Genomic DNA, 20102 nt, shown 5'->3' with positions numbered 1-20102 from the left:
TGAAGGTGAATGAATGATTAATTTAAAACAAATACGAGGCTGCATGGTGGTCACCAAACAGCAAGAGGGTTCGTGGCAGTGTGGGTTCCCTCTGGGTTCTCCGGCTTCCTCCCACAGTCCAAAGACATGCAGCTGAGGTTAATTGGAGACTCAAAGTGTGAAAGTAAATGGTTGTCTTTTTATATACGTATGGACCCTGCAATAAACTGGCGACCTGTCCAGGGTGAACCCTGCCTTTCCCTAATGTCAGCTGGGATTGGCTCCAGCATATATGCTCGTATGTTGCTGTATTGTTGGATTTTCTTTAGTAGCTCTTAATGTTTCAGAGTGGGATCTATTCGGCAATGTATTATGTTCTGCATACAGATTTCTGACCGGTTACTAACAACACTGCTGCCAGCACAGTATGAAAAAATTAGGTTAAGCATCTTCAAAGGTTGGGAAGAAAAATACACAGTGGATTTGGAGGCTATGTTGATGTATTGCACCTCAGCATTAGATGCATGCATCTAATGAATGAACACTGCAGAACAGTGCCCTGATCTCTGCCAAGAGAGACATTTGAAGAATACTGAACAATCTCATTTGTTTAACAGCACCTCATGTCATCTGCACAGATTTATACAGTACATTAGCAACTGTTGAAAGAAGGATGACACCTGGTCCAAAGAAATTCAGCATTTTAAAACCCAGTGGCTTCCAAGAGGTGCGCCCATTAGATCTAAATGAAATGAAGAGGTAGGTTTTCTTATGTAATAAATGATGAGCAGATGTAAATCTGTCAAGCCCTCCCCCAAATCCTGTCGTGGTGAGACTTTTAATCAACCAACTGAAGAAAGAATACATTAGTTTGGCTTTCAGCATTCCCATAGAGAGCAGTAAAGCAGTGAAGACAGCGAGGGAAGGAGAGTTATGTCTGACACGAGCCCCCTGTGTCCACTATTATCCACCTGCAATCAACAGATCTCCCCGACAATGAACTACTGCTGGCCTGGTATCAGGAGATAAATCTTGAGGAGACATATTTAATTGAAAACGTATCCATTTAACGCAACAATTTAATTTTGTATCTAGCAAAAACTAATAAATAAACATACACCTAGAGTCATTAAATGGCCAATATTATCATTAATATAATCATCAAACCAAATTATATGATAATATGATGTGATAAAAAAAAAGCACTGAACCCATCCACTTCAGTTCAATGATATCATTACAGTCACGACTGTAGCAGGAAGAATAAGCTGGGGCCTCGTTTGAAGACAACAAAAAGCAATGTAACTATATTAAAATTAAAATAGGAAATCATTTTCTATTCAAAATGTTTTCAACTTGAATAGGATAATCTTATGTGTGAAAACGATAATTGTTATGGTGTCTCTACCGTCCCACACATTTGTCACACAGTGACAGCGCTCAAATATCTTGGCCTTTTGTGAAAAGCTTCTGAGACACATCACATGGGCTTGAGATCTTACCTGACAGGCTTGATAAAGCAGCTGGTGCTCAAACTTCTTAATGCCGAGTATATTCTGGAACATCTCGTACAGTTGGTCCTTGCTGAGGATCAGCTCAGACGCCGCGCTGGCAGTCATGCGTTGCTGTGCCTTGCGGGGATCCTCGTCGCCGCGGTAGATGGTGTCAAACTTGGCCATCCAGGAGCTGAGCACCGTCTCCTTGCTCAGACCGTCAATCTCTGGAAGGCTGCGTACACGTTTCTCGATGTGCCGCTTGAACACTTCCCTGAAATCATTGGCCGAGAAGCCGCCGCTCTGGACCATCTTAGCCACACGGTCACTCTTCAGGAACACCTACATTGTGAAACACCAATGTCAAGGATTGCAGTTATGTAAGACACAGAGTGATCCATCAAAAGAAGCACTTTTTCAAATGGTTGTTAATGATTTGGTAGCTCAAGACTTTTAAACTGACTCATATTTATAGTAGAGTATTGCACAAAAGTTATTCTTCTATTATGTCATGTTCTGAATCAAACACTAAATGTCTGTCTTCGTCAGCGAAGAAAACTGTTCTTGTTAATTTGGAATTGAAAAATCAGTGCCATATATGTAAAGCTGTGACTCAGCAAAGCTGTATTCTGTCTCCTGCTAATGACAGCCTAACAGGGACAGAGACCGGCGAGGCTATATTGTCACAGCATCAAGTGAAGTAACCGTCAAAGCTGACTGCTTTGTCACTCTGACAGTCACAATTTGTTCTTAGCATCCATTATGGCTAAAAAGCAGAGACTACAGTACTGAAACATTCCAGTTCAGCGGTACAACAAAAGTTTTTAGGTTGAAATTAATAAGATGCTGGTTTCTCATTTTCTTACCACAACATTTAACAAGATTTTGGCCAAAAAAGGGGTTTTCCAATCATGTTATAATTCAGAAAATGTTGGAGGACTTGATAATCTACAATCACAGGTTGAAAAATATAACTCAATGCATTCGAAAGAAACATAAAGACTATTTGTCAGATGTAAGTATAACATTTTAAATAATAATGCGTTTAAGATTAACATTACAATACGTCACAAAATAAACTACAGGCCATCCTGTAATTTACTTCCACATCAGTCTATATATGTCTTTCCTGTTAGTTCCAACTTCATACTTCAGATATTCATATTGGCTATACTTGTTTTTTCCATCATGGATTTGGCCTCCCCACTATCTGCAATGCCTTTTGTACTGTGTGCACGGTAATAATTACGTTTTCTTCTTCAGATTGAATTGTGAGGTTGGAAAAGATGGCTGTGTCAGCCACATGCTCTGACTCATAATCTGTGCAGTGAAAAGCTTCAGCCACCATTTTACCACTCAGCCATCTGAATAGAAGCATTTTGACATGGAATAGCAGGAAAAAACGCTTTTTTTAAAAAACTTTTTCGGCTGAAAGCTGGTCATTTCTGCTTTTTAATCTGCTGCAAAGGCAATTCAGAGGATATAATGCACTTACAACAACACATACTATACATAAAATATGTAGAATATGTGGAATGAAGAATTTGAGATATTAATAGATAATTTATATTCAACAACAAAAAAATGTAATCTTCAAAAACGCACACAAATATGAATGATGTGTTTTACATTCAGTGGTTCATTTGAAAGTGCCATGTCCCAGCACTTAAATAACACAAATGTTCTGACTGCTGCTATGGTTATGGCGTGTTGGTACCTCGTTATAGCTCTGCACAGCATTGATGAATGCCTCATCCGCCACAATCTGCGTGTCTCCATTGAGGAAGGCCTGGAAACGATCCTTGGTCTGCTGAAGCTGCTGCTTGATGATCTGTGGAAGCAAGGCCAAACAGAGGTCAGCTCAGCATTAAAGTCAGGGTAGGAAAATGTGTCAAAACTAGAAGACATTAGTTTGATATAACAATATCATCCACCCATTTCTAATAGTTTATTCTGGACAAGCAGAGCAGCCCATACATAATTTCCCCAAGAAGCTTCTTCAAGCTCCTGCTTGGGGGAATAACATATTCTCCAGGGCCAGTTGTGACTCGTAATCCCTGCAGTGTTTCCTAAATCTACTTTTACATCCTTTTTTAGACAGTCGTCCCCTGAAGGTAGGTGGCAAGGAAGCATTTATACTCAGTGCTCAAAACAAATCAACTGGCTCCTAATGTGAAGAAGCAGCAGCTCAATTACACGGCCCTCTCAATTCTCAGCGCTCCTCATGATAGTCATGAGAGTGAAACCAGAAACCTCATCCTACCTGGTTGTATCCACAGTCTCAATCTTTCAACCATGCAATTGTGACTCCAGGAGAGAGTTGGAACTAAAATGAACTGTTAAATTGAGAGCTTTGCTTTAACTCAACTCTGTCTTTACCACTCACTGTCTGAAATACAGCCGGTATTACTGCAGCTAGGCCCGTAAACGAAAGTCAATCTTTCAATCCTTTTCACTATTGTCGTAGATTTTTTTAAAAAAAAAACATGAATACCTTCAGTTAGGATACTCTCTCTGATCTAAACTGAGAAAATAGAAGAGGTGCCATATTATCACCGAACCAGGCAACATACAGGCCAACTGCCCTCTGGTATCTTGTCTATGAATATTACAAAGAGGTGACCACACTTGTCAGATTCTAATCAACAAATGATTGTGTCAAAAGTAATTGTTATAACAGCCACAATGAAATAGAAGTGTCAAGAGGTAAAAGCTCACACTTGTTCCTAGCCGCAAGGACCCACACATGATAATATTGTTCTGTTTATTGGTCGGTTTGTTCTCCACTTCAGTTCAGATTGAACTATTTGATCGATTTCAAATATGAGCTTAATGTTTCTACTTATCCAAGGAAATCTCTCAACAACTAATAAATAGTTTGGCACACCACACACACACACACACACACACACACACACACACACACACACACACACACACAACATACACACGTTTGCAGTTTTGAGTAAAATGTCTCCTCAAATATTGGATGGATTGCCTATAAAATTCGTAAAATATTCTCCCTTTAGAATCAATTATAACCATTTTGGTGACTCCCTGCTTTTTCATCCAGCGCCATCATCAGCTCAACTTTTATAATTTTATATATCATATTTGACTATTATGTTTTTGGTTTATAACCAAAGCAGGGCTCAATAATAATGCATTCCCAATTGCCTGGCAACTCACTTACCTGATTGGGGAAGTGAACAGTCAAAAAGAATTAAGCACATATATTTTTTGCAGCAGATGATATAAGTAGCTAGAGAGTGAGCAAGCTTCCCTCTCATCTATGTTGAGAGTTGCACAAGTGTAGTACCGTACCGATGGAGCACTCAAAGCTGCTATAGCAGCACTCTCACTCGCTCACTCTCTTACTCGCTCACTCTCTCACTCGCTCACTCTCAAACGTTGATCTTTGATAGTATTTGCGGTTTGACAACCGCAAATGCAGAATATAAAACAATTTGTATTGGTCAAAGTAAAAGCCCATCATTGCAAGTGGCAGACTTTGGTGTAGGAGTGAGATGGAAAAGTACCACTAACATGTGCGTTAGAGGCATCTCCACGCCATCTGTGCATCCATCATACTGCTTCAACCCCTCCCTCAGTGATGTTCAGAATATCAGGGTTCATGTAGCATGAGATTCCTCTATCAGATCCAAAGTGAAAGTGCCTGAGCTTGCTCTAATAATAAACATTTTAAAAGAAGCAAATAAATACAAAGACATAAAAACTAGACAAACACCACAGAGGTTGCCATTGAGGACCTCTTTCTATCTCTCTGTCACTGACAATAAAAATAATACAAAGCCTCACACATCATTTCACCAAAGAGGCCACTCCTACTGATTCACGATTACTGCGTGTGAGTGACTCTCAGGATGATGTACCACTTAATGCCCAAGCATAAAATATGCACTTAACAGCACATCAACAACATCAGAGATCAATATGTGTGCTTCTCTTTCAAGGTTTCAGGTTTATTATTATTTGCAATAGCTACTGTAGATGTGAGAAACGGAGAACATGTGGTCCACCTCTGCTTTTTTTAAACAGATCGCAGTGTTCAAGGAACATCCTGTGGCAAGAAATGTTCATATTACACCAGTATGCAAATCAGTCCGGTCTCCAGAGACTCTCAGTGGCTGAAGTCGATATACTCGTTCTTGATTTCTTGTCCATTTCTGGCAGTGACGGGGTCAGGATAAATACAGCACACAGTTTTCACTCTGTATGCTCTTTTATGTACAAGGAATATAACATACAGAACAGACTTAACATTAATTTATGAAACTTGCATTAATTTTACTGATGAGAATGTGTTTGCTATTAAATCTATTCTCAAGTAGTCAAGGGCAGGGCAGTTTTATTTCTGAAGAGGCTTTACAGTCTGTACAGCACACAACATCTTCTGTACTTAGACTCTCTATTCAGATAAGGAAAAACTCCCCCTATAAAAGTTTAAAGGGAAATAAATAAGAAAGCTCAGGAGAGCAACTGAGGATCTCGGTACCCAAACGGAAGTAGCCTACTGTTTTCTACGCAGGAGTCATTTTGTAGGATAAACAGTTTAATTCAAAGGAATAAATGGGAGAAAAATGTGTGCGTACATGCTCAGGCGAGTACGAATGCTGAGTGATGAGCTCCAATCAATTCACCAACAAGGAGAGCAAAATGGGTAATACACTGAGGTATGGGCTGAAATGCTTTCTGTTGAAAGGCTGCTGAGCTTTTGAAAAAAAGGCATGAAAGCAGACTTGAACTTAGCTGACTGAAATGTTTTAGGGCAAAGATAACACTTCTTCCGCAAGACCCGAGGTCACTGTAGCTTTCTTGAAAACAAACTGATAAATAACAAATGCATTTCAGTTCACAGCATTCAAAAGCAGCTAGACTACGCGGTGATGACTAAATAATATAACAATTACTGATCAGTTCTATTGTATTTTGTTGAGGCGCTATAATTATATCATACTTACCGAATGATTAATCAGCAGATAAAAATGTGTAATCGTTTTGATATGTTTATAATCAAATTGATTGCCGGGAGATCTATACATTGATGGTTGACATGCTTCACTGGTTTCTGACATGTATAGATGAAATAATTCATCAACTGGTAAATTATTTAACAATGAAAAGAAGCACACGATGATATAATCACAAAAATATTGTAATAAACTCCGGGAGACGGGGTGTTGGCAGTCGTCCAACACTGGCATAACACGTTTGTGTTTTACCTGAAGATTTTACCATGAAAGGTCAAAGCTAATAATACTTTTGCTTCTGCTGACAGTTTCTCTAGGCCGATTGGACATTATGTGACAACACAGCAAGCCGCTGACTCTGTGTGCGCGTGTTCATGTCTGTGTGTGTGTGGGCATGTTTTACCTGACTTGTGGGGACAAAGATCTGCTAACATGTTCACACTGTGGAGACATGTCTTTATTTTGGGACAAAAAGGTACAAATTCAACGAATGCGTAACGTAAATCATTACATGTTAAGACAAAGACTTGGTTTAAGGTCAGGGTAAGGTTTGGGTTATGATTGGGACCGTAACAAATGGTCAGGTAAATAATTAAATGTAAGTCAATGTAATGTCCCCAAAAGTCATGAAAATGCGTGTGTGTGTTTGTGTGTGTGAGGTGACTGAAGTACACAGCCGAGTCGAAATGCCACCAAAGTATAGCTCAGCTGCATAAAGTATTTATGACTTTCAGTTGTGCATGGTCTTTACTTCACTGCTGATTGGAGAACTACGTTGATTAGTAACTAAGTTGATGGATGAGAGAAAAAAGCTTGCATTTGCATCAGTATTTCCAGACTCCCAATTTTCCTGCTTTGCTCTTATTGATTCTCGCTCTGTGGCTCTTATCAAGATTGCAGCACATTGTGATTCATTGGCTTGCAATGGAGTGGGCAATGACATTAATCACCCTTCACATATCAATAGGGTTGATATGCACATTGCATTGGCTTGATGTACAGTAACTTTATTACAGTTCAGAATGACTATCGGTTTATTGATATAGGGTATAGGGGTGGCTGATTCAACATTTTGAGACACTGTCAAACAATTAACAACCCAATAAGTTTAAATAAAAACTAGTTTCATCGTCCATTATATATTATTTGTAGTTTAGGTCCTTTATATGTATCAACCCAAAATGGTAATGTCCCACATATCTCTATTTAATAGACAATGTAGAGCAAACAAATGGTATGACATATAAAATGGAGATTAAACGAATTGTATACTTTTAAAATAATAATGTTTTTAATGCATATTATAGCCTATTCAGCCCGTTTTTTGCCCCCTCCGGCACATATCTTGTCAAATGAAAGTTGTAAGTAAGTGATTATTTAGTGAACCGAAAAAGGATAATTCCATTGACTGCTTTGTCAATGTGTTGAGGAGTGCAGGTTGTAATGATCAAAACTAACTAAACTTAATATATATATATATATATATATATATATATATATATATGTATATATATATATATATATATATATATATATACTTATTTTAAAGGATATTCAAATGTTTTCAGCTGTCAATCATTACCTTCAATATAAGAGGGGGAATTGTGGGGGATCGTTACATAAGGCGCATGTAAATTGTAGAGACTGTTCAGGGCCAAAGCCAAGATTTAAAAAACAAATACTGTGGGCACGAGTCCAACATGCAGGCATAAATTAGTTTGTTGGACCAATGATATATTAATATCAGCCTATAAAAATTAAAAAATGTGTTAGATAAAACTCAGTGTACATTGTTTATTACAGTTATTCTATTGTCGTAAACCTCCATTTGTTTACAAAGAGAAAGATTATAAAACATAACACACAACATATAATATACAAAAATAATATTTATTAGTATTATAATTTTTCTGATTCTGTTCATATGTATTATACTATCTCTAAGAGGTTTAATAAACTTGGCTTGCCAGGTATGAGCTGTTCTTGCAGTGCTGTGATGAGTGGTGTTATTAGCTAATTGAATGCAGTATATATACTCTACTTAGTGTGGTTCAGCACAATAAAGCTGACTCACACTTTGCCGTCTTCTAAAAGTTGCATTATCTTAAGCGGTTGTGCATTTTTTGGTGGTGGGCAGTGGTGGTAATTGATTCATAAAAAAAAAAAAATTAAAAATCATACAAGTTTAATTCATAAAATAGACCAAAATTATGCCTGTTAAAGTAAAGACTAGGGCAACAACTAAATCTAAAATTAAAAAAGGAGCCTAATAACATAATAACAATATTTATATATACAATGAAGATACCAAACGTTATGATATACTGTGAAGAAGTACGTCAACCTAAAGAGGAGGGTTCACTTTACTTTCACGAGATCAAATGTGCAAAGTGCTGAGGGAAGAATATCATACAAACTAAATGTTCTTATTGAATATAAATTGGTTTGCTCAGGACACACCTGCCTTTGAATGCTGCTGTTTGTTTTCAGCATATATGGTATCGTTGAATCCTTTCGGCCGACAAAGCATATCTCAGTCATGTTGCAGATGACACCACCGGCCCACATCTGAGTAAATAGGAGTATGGGAGCGAGCGCTGCGTGACAGCTGCACAGCATGTGTGACACACAACAAACACACAACAGCAGCACTGTGTGCTGACTGTGGTCAAAAAACTAAAATTATACAAAGACAGATGCACAAACTATTATCTCAAAACATACACGCTCATGCAGATTTGTTCTGAAGGCACACGCGCTGCGTTGTGAGAGTAAATACCACTCTGCTGGGCTAGTAAACAGCCAGGTGTATATACTCTCCAGACAGAGCTTGACACACGGCAAAGAGGGATAAAACAGGAAGCTCTGGCTCTGTATATCCAGTCTTCATACTGGTGTCGTGTTCAGGAGCTGTGGCACTGCTGATATATACAGCAGAACACTGTGTTCACAACCAGCTATAAGCCCCTTCTTGTAACAGTCATCCAGTATCACACCACCAACTCACAGGCAGCAGCCGCACCGCTCAGCTGGTTCATAATTATGCTCATTCAGTTACGAAGCAGAAAATAAGCCTGTAACCTAATACAACCTAAATGGTATGGATATGTGAACTTCCATATAGAGAGGATAAGATCAATGGGACAAATTGCATCGATTGCCAAAAACAATCAAATTAATGTTGTATATTCCATTGCATTGAAGGCATCATATTCAGTATCTATACATATATATATACTGAAATACTGGCCGATTTTGTTGACATTCATTTGATGACTTATAAATGCATGCATTCATGTTTACCATAACACTTAGCAAGGGTCTCTTTCACAATGTTCCTTCTGAATGTTTTTATTTTTTTTGGCTAACTCCTCTAAATGTGTTGTATGCAGCAGCTAAAGTTATCAGGTATTAATTTGGATGGTTTGTTATAAATTAAACTACACAACAGTATATGTAAAACTTCAAATTAACTTTAGTATTAACAGCATTTAAATGAATAGCTGCAACATTCAAGTAGGCGACTGCTTATATGGTAATGCTTCAATAATCTATCCAATAATCAAAAATCTATAGTATTTTGTGAGGGACGACTACTTTTACTTAAAATTAAATTTGATTGATTTTCAAAGCTTTTTTTTTTAGCATTGTTAGGTTCTTTGGTCTACAGTGTCACTTATCAGAGAAGGAATATTTTGATTTTGTTTCTTTTTGGTCAATTATGTAGCTCTGACTAAGTAATCCATAAATTGTTTACTTGATCATTAGAAAATGAATCTGCAACATCTGGTTGAGTTGCTGCTTTGCTGTGTAATATATCATTTTAAATTTAATATCTTGAGATGTTGTACTGTTGGTAACACACAACTTGAAGCTGTCCTTACTTATTGTCTCCATTTAAACTGCTTAATTATTTTGTTTGAAAGTTGTCAATGGATCAATCCATAATGACAGCAATTGTTTGTGGCAGTTCTGGCATCAGTATATTGTGCAATGTTGGATTTTCTCTCAGAAATCTAAAGCAAACATCTAAGTGTTCTTAATGTCAGATGCAGAAAAATGTGCACAGTTTGATATGCAAGTCCAACCAATGATGGCATGTCTTTGTACTGTATGATCGTTGAAGATGCACTCCAACATGTAAAGAGTCAAATCGGGTAAGAAGGCCAAGTTTGATAAAAGTAATTTCTTTCTTTCTTTTTTTTAATCTGAAAAAAAAACGTGTTGTGTAATTAGATTTTGTATTAATTTATTTTGCATGTATCTATTGTGTCCCTGTGTGATAGTGTTTCTCAGACATGGTTCAAAATACTGCAGTGCTGCACAAAAGTTCACAGGCAGAATGTGGGTTGGTATCTCTCTCTGAAGCTGGTGCACTACTCTCATCAACCCAAGATATAAATCCTTTCCTTCCACCCTCATATCACAAATCACTTACTGTATTTTCCCCTCTTTCCACCGTCTTGTAAATATATATATATATATATATATATATATATATATATATATATATATATATATATATATATATATATATATATATATATATATATATATATATACTATGTTTTTAAAAGTGATTCTCTCAGACAGCTATTCCTTTGTGCCAACTCTTGTTCTTGTCAGATGCTCAGTGAGGATTACGTTGTGAAGTAGGATTACAGTTCAAGAAGTAGTGTCAATAGATCACAGATTACATGGTCGACTTCAGAGTTCAGCAACTCTTTTCAAGATTATAGACAAAAAGGCGAGGACCAAATATTTCAACATTCTCCGAATGCACCTATTTGGGTGTGTGGATGGAATGGATGGATGGATGCTAGCAGCAGCTACGTAGCTCTACAAGCCTCAAGCAGATATAAGGAGTGGCCTCTAAGCTTTCTAATGCCACACCAACAGATTCAAACCATTCTCAAATATATATTCTTCAGACTCAACAACACGTCTTAAAGTGCAATCAATTGGCATTTTATCAGATTTTTCATTTTGGAGCGACAAAGGCCGTATGAAACAGTTTCATACAAGCAATATAACTCCCCAAAACCTTTAATCAGACTTTGACGTGCAATGATTGATGACCTTTTTTATTTTTGTTATATTAATAGGAGACTTATGACCTTCCTAATTATTGTGAAGGCAGAGCAGAAAAAAGTAGGAATGAAAGTTAATGAATGTACTTCTTGAGGTTGGTTTTGATATGTGTCATGTGTTTGTTTGACATGGTTGACAATGCTTCTTCTGTCATTTTCAATGAGAAAAAGACAGAAGGCGCAGAAAAAAAAATTAATTAGATTTATTTATTGTTTAATTTTCTTAAATTTAATACGCTCTGCTGTTCTGTTTTGTTGTATATATTGAGCATTTTATTTGCTTTTTGTTGCTGCTGCCACAAACAAATTTCCCCTTAGGGATGAATAAAGTATACATCTATCTCAAGTGAGTGTCTACCTGACAAACTGCAGCACGGCTGGTCCAAGCTGCTGTTTGTGTTCTGAAGTAATGATCCTGTTATAGCTCGTCTTTCTTTAATGTGGAAAACCACCACTACTAATCTCTCTCCATCTACCTTCTCTTTTCTTATTCAAGTCATACCCTGGTAATTTTCACTTAGAAGCAATGTTTATTGGTCGAACACAACCTCTTACACATTTGATCAAAAGCCGCGTGCCTTGATTTCCCATTTAAGACGCAATAATTTTTTTTATAAAAGTGTGATAAACACATCGTGTTCATCAAAGAAAGTTCACCAAAGTGTTCATGTACAGTAATTATAATTCCCATACATCATAATTATAATATGAGAAAACTATGTCATAATTATGAGGGTAACAAATGTCCCAATTACAGAGTCCAAAGAATGTATTTGATTACAACAGTTTAGACCATGATGACACCAGCTGATTAATGTTGATCTGCTTCGGTTTGTCTGAGGCACGTAGAGGAACTGATGAAAAAAGTGTACAGTAATTGGCATTATGATTAACATGTAAAGACTGCACAGACATAGCTAGTAGCCATAAATGTTGAAGAACTAACATACTAAGCACACACTAATCCACTCAAGGTTGCTCTAGCAGTCTACCGATCTCACCAACTACTGACGTCTCAAACCTAAATATTTGATTGCTGTTGCAGTGTTATGTTAATGTAAACATCTGGTAGAAAGTGCCATTTTATTCCAACACAAGTATGATTAAAATGTCTATAATTATCATTAGCATGTTGGCAAAAGTTGGAATCATTAGTTGATTAATAAATTAGCCAATTGAAAAAGAATGTTTTGCAACTTTTTGACAATCAATTGATAGTTTGACGCTTTTTTCATACAAAAATATGATTCTGGTTCTGCTTGCTAAAATGTGAATGGTATCAGGTTTACGTATAGCCACATGTGATGGTAAATTGAATATGTATGATCAGCGAGACATCACCCTGGACTCTCCTATAGCAATGTTTCGTCTTTTTTTTCTCTCTCTCCACGGCTAAACACATGGTGACGGCCTGCGAGATGGTTCTGTACTGTGATTCCTCACCGAGACAACAATAGTACCCTGCACCACACACACTCTGGTACATTAGGTGGCGCAGTATGCACCTAGTCAAGTTGGTTGCGATCCGCCACTTTAACTGCAGCTGGAGACTTTCCCTGTGGACTCGGTGTAACACTTGGAGCTGCTGTCCTCCCAGCCCTGCGACGCATCTCACCCTGCTTGGTCACGCGTGTTGGAAACTGAAAAGCAGGTCTGAGTAGCTCACTGTTAGCTAACAAACATCATGGTGTCATGCACATATTTATTTATATGATATCAGACAGCAGACCTAGATAGGAAATGCACGCCCGCCACTACATTTTATAGACCAGAAATTAATCAGCAGATGTATTTTAAATTTAGTGAGGTTAGTCAGAATCAGATTTTAATCACAATAAAGGTGAAAACAATTGTAATGTAAAGCAATGTATGTTGACATCACGTAATGGATTTTTCCAGTTGCATTGCCAACCGTAGATACTAATGTCCAATGTCTATTTTCAATGTACCAGCTTTCGTTTTTCCACTTTTTTTTTAGTATGATTAATGTGCAGTATTGGGAGCATTCAGGGATTATAAAGCAACAATGCAAAAAGGAGGATAGGAGCCCTGCAGATTAATCTGTCTCAACCCGTGCATACAGCATGAGGACATATTAACAGTGCACAACCAGAACATTTTGCATCATGTCCACAGACTGTGTCCTTCAGAAAACATGAGGCTCTACCACGGATTAAGGTTGAGCAAATGATAACTGGAGATGTTAACATTTGCCTACCTCAATCAAAAGGCCGCCTTGGACAGGAGACAGGATTAAATAGTATCTGTAAGGACACAAAGGTTGTACGATAATTAAAAAGTGAATACTGTATATGGACAGTTGGAGGAGAGAAACACCACTATGTGAGATGTGCTTTCAAGCCAGAACACAGATATTTCTTTCCCCATTATGAAGAATAATACCTTACATGCCACCTTGAAACACAACATATTGCACATTTATGTGCAAGCATTCTGCGATGTAAGATTTGTGTTTGTAAATGATAACCTTGTGTTGCAACTATCGGGTCACACTACTCTATTATTCAAATGGGAAAGGCAAATATGAGTCAGATTTATTTAGACTGTGATTGCTGCCTTCAAAGTAGTCAAACCTTTGTGAAAATATGTTATTATTAGATACAACGTTATCCTTCTAGGTTATATGCATATGTTTAATTTGTAAAGCTGTGATTTGTTACATGCGGATTCCACTTTCATATCCATACCAATGATAAAAACCTTTTATTTTCAATAGTGTTGCTAGAACCAGCTCACGCGGCAGCTGTATTTGACAATAACAATCTTCAGTATGATTTATGATGTTAACAACAACACCATTTAAAGATGTTACATAACAAAGCAAATTATTTAAATGTCACACATAAACTCCCCATTTACTGCTGCTCTTTTTTGTCCTCAGCTCAAGTAGTTTCACCTTATGTGTATATTTACATGTTTAATGTTCTTATTTATAAAAATGTCTTCTGAAGGAAGACAGGAGAAATAAGGGGGTGTTGACATTAATGACATAATTTATTCACAACCATTTTTAAAACCATATTGTGCGTAAACAGTTAAATACGTACTGCACATACACCAGTTAGAGGGTATTCTCATGAATTTTTTAATGTTACTAATTTTACTCATGCCTCTTCCAATGATGTCAGTTTGATCTGCTCCTCTTCCTCAGCTTCCTCTTCTTTTCCATTCCTCATATCTTCATGTCATGAATTATATCACTGTGTTCATCCACTAAATAAATGTATAAAGATTAAATAACTATGTTCATGTATAACTTTTGAAACCATACTAGGATGGTCTCTGAAAAATTGATTATAGTGTTTTGTATATCCGGTATCTGAATTGATCACAATATATATATATACGACCTTAAGTTAACTTTCATCATTCACTATTATTGAAATTGAAATTTGCATTATTAATTCATATTTTATATATTCTCTACAACCATTTGTCCTAGAAAGACACTGTTACTCGTTCTTGTCAAGTCAAGTTTGTATATGGTCAGTAATACAGTGAGTTGTAGGTTTAGGCAAATTATTATGGACAATGATAGGAATCCCAGTCGTAAAACCAGTTTACATTGGGAAAGCCAAACTTCTTAACCGGGCATAGCGCTACACACCAAAGTTGTGAACTTCACTGTACAAGTACCAGTGATTTGCGTTTCACTCTACTTCACATTCATATCACAGAGCCTGCTGCACAATTCAGAGCTCTTCTCCATCAGAATATCAACAGGCATACTGGATAGTATTACAATGCTGAGCCAAGATTCACTCTATAAAGGAGGGCTGCTGGCAGATGAGTTGATTGGGTCAGATTATCTTTTGGGCATCACACTTTCTAATTGAAAAAAGTCCTGAACTACAGAGGTTATTCAATTCAGAAATCTATATAATCGTATGGGTTGGATATATCAGATTTAGTTTTCAGCAGTTTGACTGCTAAAACGTGCTTCTATTTGACAGCATGACAGCTTTCCTTCAAGAATAAAATATGCATTACACAAGAATATCAGAACTTCTTCAGTTTTTGTACAGTTTATGTTATTACCATTACATTTTGAGAGCACAGCCTTGTACCTGACTTAGTAAGGCAATGATTAGGCAGCGCAGTGCTTTGAGCAAATGTTTACTTCAGCATGATAAAATACTGACAATGACAACGCTAACAAATTGATGTTTAGCAAGTGTAATGTTCACCATCTTAGTTTAGCGTGTTAGCATGCTAACATTAGTAATTAGCAGGAACTGTATTTGTTCATAAACTAAACTGCTGAACTAAAACTTTTGACTTGATGGCGGCTAAGGGTCAAAGTAAGAGAGTTATTATACACACAGTTATTGAATTCATCCTAGGGAAACAAAAATATATACACCAAATGTTCCCAATTTCACTCAAAACCACACATGCCAACCTCATGGTGGCATGAACAAAAAGTGTCAAAGGATACAAAACAATTATGATTCATCATCTGGGAAGATGAAAATTTGTGCCAATCAGACTAATGGATGTTTACAATATTTCAATGTATGCTGATGAATTGCTCGTTGGGTTCAGATGAAGTCAGATGAAGAAGCCACAGCATATTATTTCATTATTACAGGGCACATAAAACACTCATAATGTAATGACCTTGCCTTTTGAATTATCTTTTATATTTAATTCTACTGTGCACAGTTTAGGCATGTTATTGTCATTAAATGAAGGAGGAGTTGACAATAAAACAATCCACAGTGATGCCATAATTCCACGAATTACACCAATACAAGTATGTCAATAACCTCAATAATTTCTTTACATCATGTTAGGTGAGGGGATCAACCATTAGAGAAAGTGTGTCTCTGGACAGTTAGCCTTGCATGCAAACACTTGTTAAATATGCAAATGCTCTCAACTAACATTTGAACAGTGGCCTCTATACTACTGCTTGAGAACACATCACTCAAACTGATGGAGCAAATATTACCCTGCCCCTCAAAAGGAAGCCTGTTACTGCCCTATTGTGTTACCCTTTCACAAGGTTATAGCAATACATTTCAAGGAGCAGTGGAGCTTGCATACTCTGCAGCCTGGCCTGTTTCTCTGTGATTGCCCATCACTGCTGTTTGTGTGCCAGAGCTTCTAATAACGGATTATCATGGAGCTGGCCCACATGTTTTGCTGAGGCCTTTAAGTCTTTTCATTACAGAAATTGCTTCATCATATTTCTGTGACTAATCTATAATAGCAAAAATTGTAATAGGTGACATATTAAATTGTGCAGGCAATGGTGTGAGGAATTTCCTTAATACATTATTGTTTACGAACCTCTGAGGAGCCCACATTTAAGGGAGGTTTTGAGGTGGTGGGGGAAGAAAAAATATTTGACCATTGTTGAATGATATATCTTGAATTCAGTGAATTTCATAACCATTATTTCCTTTACAATACAGGACAAAATATAATTAAATTATGACTAGTGCACAATGTCATAACACTGTAAAAGCACATAACTGTTAGAATGTGCTCTGTGTTATTAAATGTTTGCTTAATTAATTAAATATCTTCTTTTAGTTTTGTTTAAATCAAGGCAATAAAACATATCAAAAAAAGGCTATATAGACTTGTCGTTTAATTCTGCACAAGGTGTATAGTTCATATGTAAGGATTGTTTTAAGTCAAAACAAATTTCAACAAAATCACAGGCAGACTGTAGGCAGTGAGACACACTTTGATTTCCTGGTCTAACAGCAGGCATTGGATTGTTTCTCCGGTTATTCACTCACCCACAGCAAAAGGTTTGTGGCCGCCTGCTGCCAGATAGGAACGTGCATTACTAAGCATGCATTAGACTATCAGTAGCCTACGCTGAGCGGGACTAACAAACAAATAGATGGAAACACTGTGGTTTATGCCTCCCACATGCACTTGTGCATGAGTCAGCAGAAAACAATTCAGAGCATATGGCTTAAACTGTGTCCAGAAGAAGAGGAATTCTCGGCAGGTTGAATAAAAGCAACAGTCACAAGCCCAATCTCCATAATATTGTTTACAGAGATTCCTCGTAAGAGTGATACATGATCAGTGAATGAATCCTGTACAGGTCCACAACGAGGAGAGCTGCAAGAAACTGCTATAGTCTCATTGAGCCATGTGAATGTCAATGTATTCAAAGAATAAAGGCAGCCCTGTACACGCAAAACGTGTTGATCTCTCACATCTATAAAGGTAGTTGTGCCTTAATGAATGAAAATGGCATTTCAACCTTAGAGTACAAACAGCAGATGGTCTATATTTGGAAAATAAACTGGGGCCATTGTCCACAATCAATTCAACCTTCGTTTAGTACAGTAGAGCGTGCATGGTGACTTTGACAGTAAGGACATCATGACCCAAAATTGGCTTCAACGTCAATGGAGCCTTACAGCAGCAATGTGAAACCAGGATGTAGGCCTTGTACAGTAACTTATTCACATTGTATGAACTGGACCTTCCATAGAAAATATACATAAAATGAGTGGACATTTAATTGTTTTAATGCAATTAATTAGCTACAGCCTACTGAGAGGAGCCAAGCTCATCTGCAGAAAAGGGCTATTAAGCTACCCTCCTCAAGAGGTCTGTGCCTAAAAGTCACCTTGGGAGGCCAAATTGACGGGATAAGTGATGGCGCAAATGGGTTGGAATTGGGAATCCGCCAGGAAGGCATGATGGCTTCATATCTATAGGGACGCATCCGGTGGGATGTAGGTCCAACAAGGACATTGAGATTTCCAATAGCCATCCACCATAAACGCCCTTTTAAATGAATGGGCTCTGAGATGAATCTCACTTATGAGCTAGTGTATGGAGTATCGTAGACTGCACTCAGTCTGCAGCTCTGCAGCAGGCTGCCATGTGTACTTTCACTATCTGGAGCTCGGAGCGCTTTTATGTGTTGCTGTCATGCTCCGAGGATTTCAACATTTTGCGTCAAAAAACAAACATTGGTTTCACTGGGACTGGATCCGTGCGCTACCGGATAGGCCAAACCCCCCTCTGTGCTCGACCGTATGTAGGTCATCAATGACAGCATCTGCGATATGAAAGTAGGCATTTTGTCAGCATGTGGTTATTAATCATGCCTTTACACCAAGGACTCTTACCTTCTGCTGTCGCCTTGCCATATCTGTGGGCTGTTTGGCATTGAATGGGTAAGCGACGCATCGCATCACAAAAACATACAACTGCAGCTTCTTTTTACGGTCTTCTTCCTCCCTCTGCAGCTTCTCCAGGTCCTCTTTCTCCTCACTGGCGGCTGACGGGCTCGGGCTGGTCGGACGGGCACTGCTGCGGCTGCTGCTGGGCGCTAGTCCAGTCGAGCTCTCGCTGGTCCTGCTCGGTGAGATGCGGGATCCGGCCTGAGGTGCCATCGCCTCTTTGCTTTCCTCCTCCACTATCCCATCAGATTCCTCCTCGCTGGACGACGGATCTAACATTTTGCTCTAGAGGTGATGCGTCTCCACAGATATTCTAACCTCCTAAATAAGTTGTTGTTTTTTTAATATGTATATCCCCCAGATTGTGGCTGTGCCGTAGTCTTATCCGTGCCTATTTCATGAAGAATATATGCCCGAAGTCAAGACAGGGATGGGCCCTTGTTGTAGGCTACCCGCTCGCTGGGGGATGTCAGCAGTACGAGTGGAGCTGGAAGAGGTTGGTTCTGCTTCACACTGAGCTTTCTCCGCCTGCGTCGAGCACTCGTCGATGCTTACGTATTTTCTGTATTTTATTGGCCAGTCACTGCTGCGGATGTGAGAGGGGGAGGTGAGAAGAGGGCGGAGGGGAGGGGCAGAGGGAGAGTAGTGTACTAGTGTGGCCTCCAGTTGAAGAGAAGGAGAGCGGCTGTTTTTTCTCCTGGTGAAAGCGGGCGATGGCCTCTCCCTGCCTGCCAGGCGGGGACGCAGGCGCGGGGAGCTGGCCGTGGTCCTGAACACGGAATAAGAACAGAGAGTGAAGGATGCGCGACACGTCCTTCATCTAACGCTCTGCAGTGGTACACCTAAGATGGCTGCCACTGGATTTCTCTGATATTGTCACCGAGATGGGGCACATTATTCAATGCACATGCAGTGCACGGGATTCAGATTAGTTGGTGTAAAATGTGACTCTTGAGCCTCCCCGTGCCGTGTGCTGCTGAAGGGTGTAGAAGCCATGAACACGTGACTTCCTCGCTCTCTGTCTGCAGGTTGCTGGTCGGGGAATGGATTGTTGCAGCACGTGCTGGTACCTCTTGCTTTACGCTGCAGTCGCATTAGCGTTTCATGTATAGATATGTATTATTCAGAAACAGATACATATTCAGGTGTGTGATGAAAATCACACAAGGTCTAGCTGAACATATAACATGTGTTGATATGTTATATTTAAAAAATAAAATACAATTCTGGTATATTATATTTAGATATGACATTATATGTGAGTCTTGTAATACTTTACGACATCAAAGTGTTTTGCTGCACTGTAATAAAGTGGTCACATGATCTTTCAAATATTTCCAGCATTGCAATGCTACAAGTTGA

General features: G+C 38.3%; 1 protein-coding gene across 9 annotated transcripts in view; it reads right to left on the bottom strand.

The window, feature by feature from the left end:
* The window catches only part of cadpsb (Ca2+-dependent activator protein for secretion b), a 60264-nt gene extending 41006 nt beyond the window's left edge, over window positions 1-19258 (bottom strand). For 7 of the 9 annotated variants that reach the window (XM_068594456.1, XM_068594458.1, XM_068594459.1 and 4 more), the window contains exons 1-3: window positions 18687-19258; window positions 3190-3303; window positions 1482-1814 (exon numbers count right to left, since the gene is read on the bottom strand). In XM_068594456.1, the coding sequence (XP_068450557.1) occupies window positions 1482-1814; window positions 3190-3303; window positions 18687-19019 (780 nt within the window). In that variant the 5' untranslated portion in view covers window positions 19020-19258. The remainder of the gene's footprint in view (window positions 1-1481; window positions 1815-3189; window positions 3304-18686) is intronic. The other 2 variants (XM_068594463.1, XM_068594465.1) reach the window with 1 other exon arrangement.
* Between the last annotated feature and the right edge of the window lie 844 nt (window positions 19259-20102).

The sequence above is a fragment of the Clinocottus analis genome, unplaced genomic scaffold (assembly GCF_023055335.1).
Source record: "Clinocottus analis isolate CAN_PGR_092001 unplaced genomic scaffold, fCliAna1.0.p SCAF_3, whole genome shotgun sequence".
NCBI lineage: Eukaryota > Metazoa > Chordata > Actinopteri > Perciformes > Cottidae > Clinocottus > Clinocottus analis.
The sequence above is the reverse complement of the archived record's forward strand: the minus strand, read 5'-3'. Positions and strand labels throughout refer to the sequence as shown.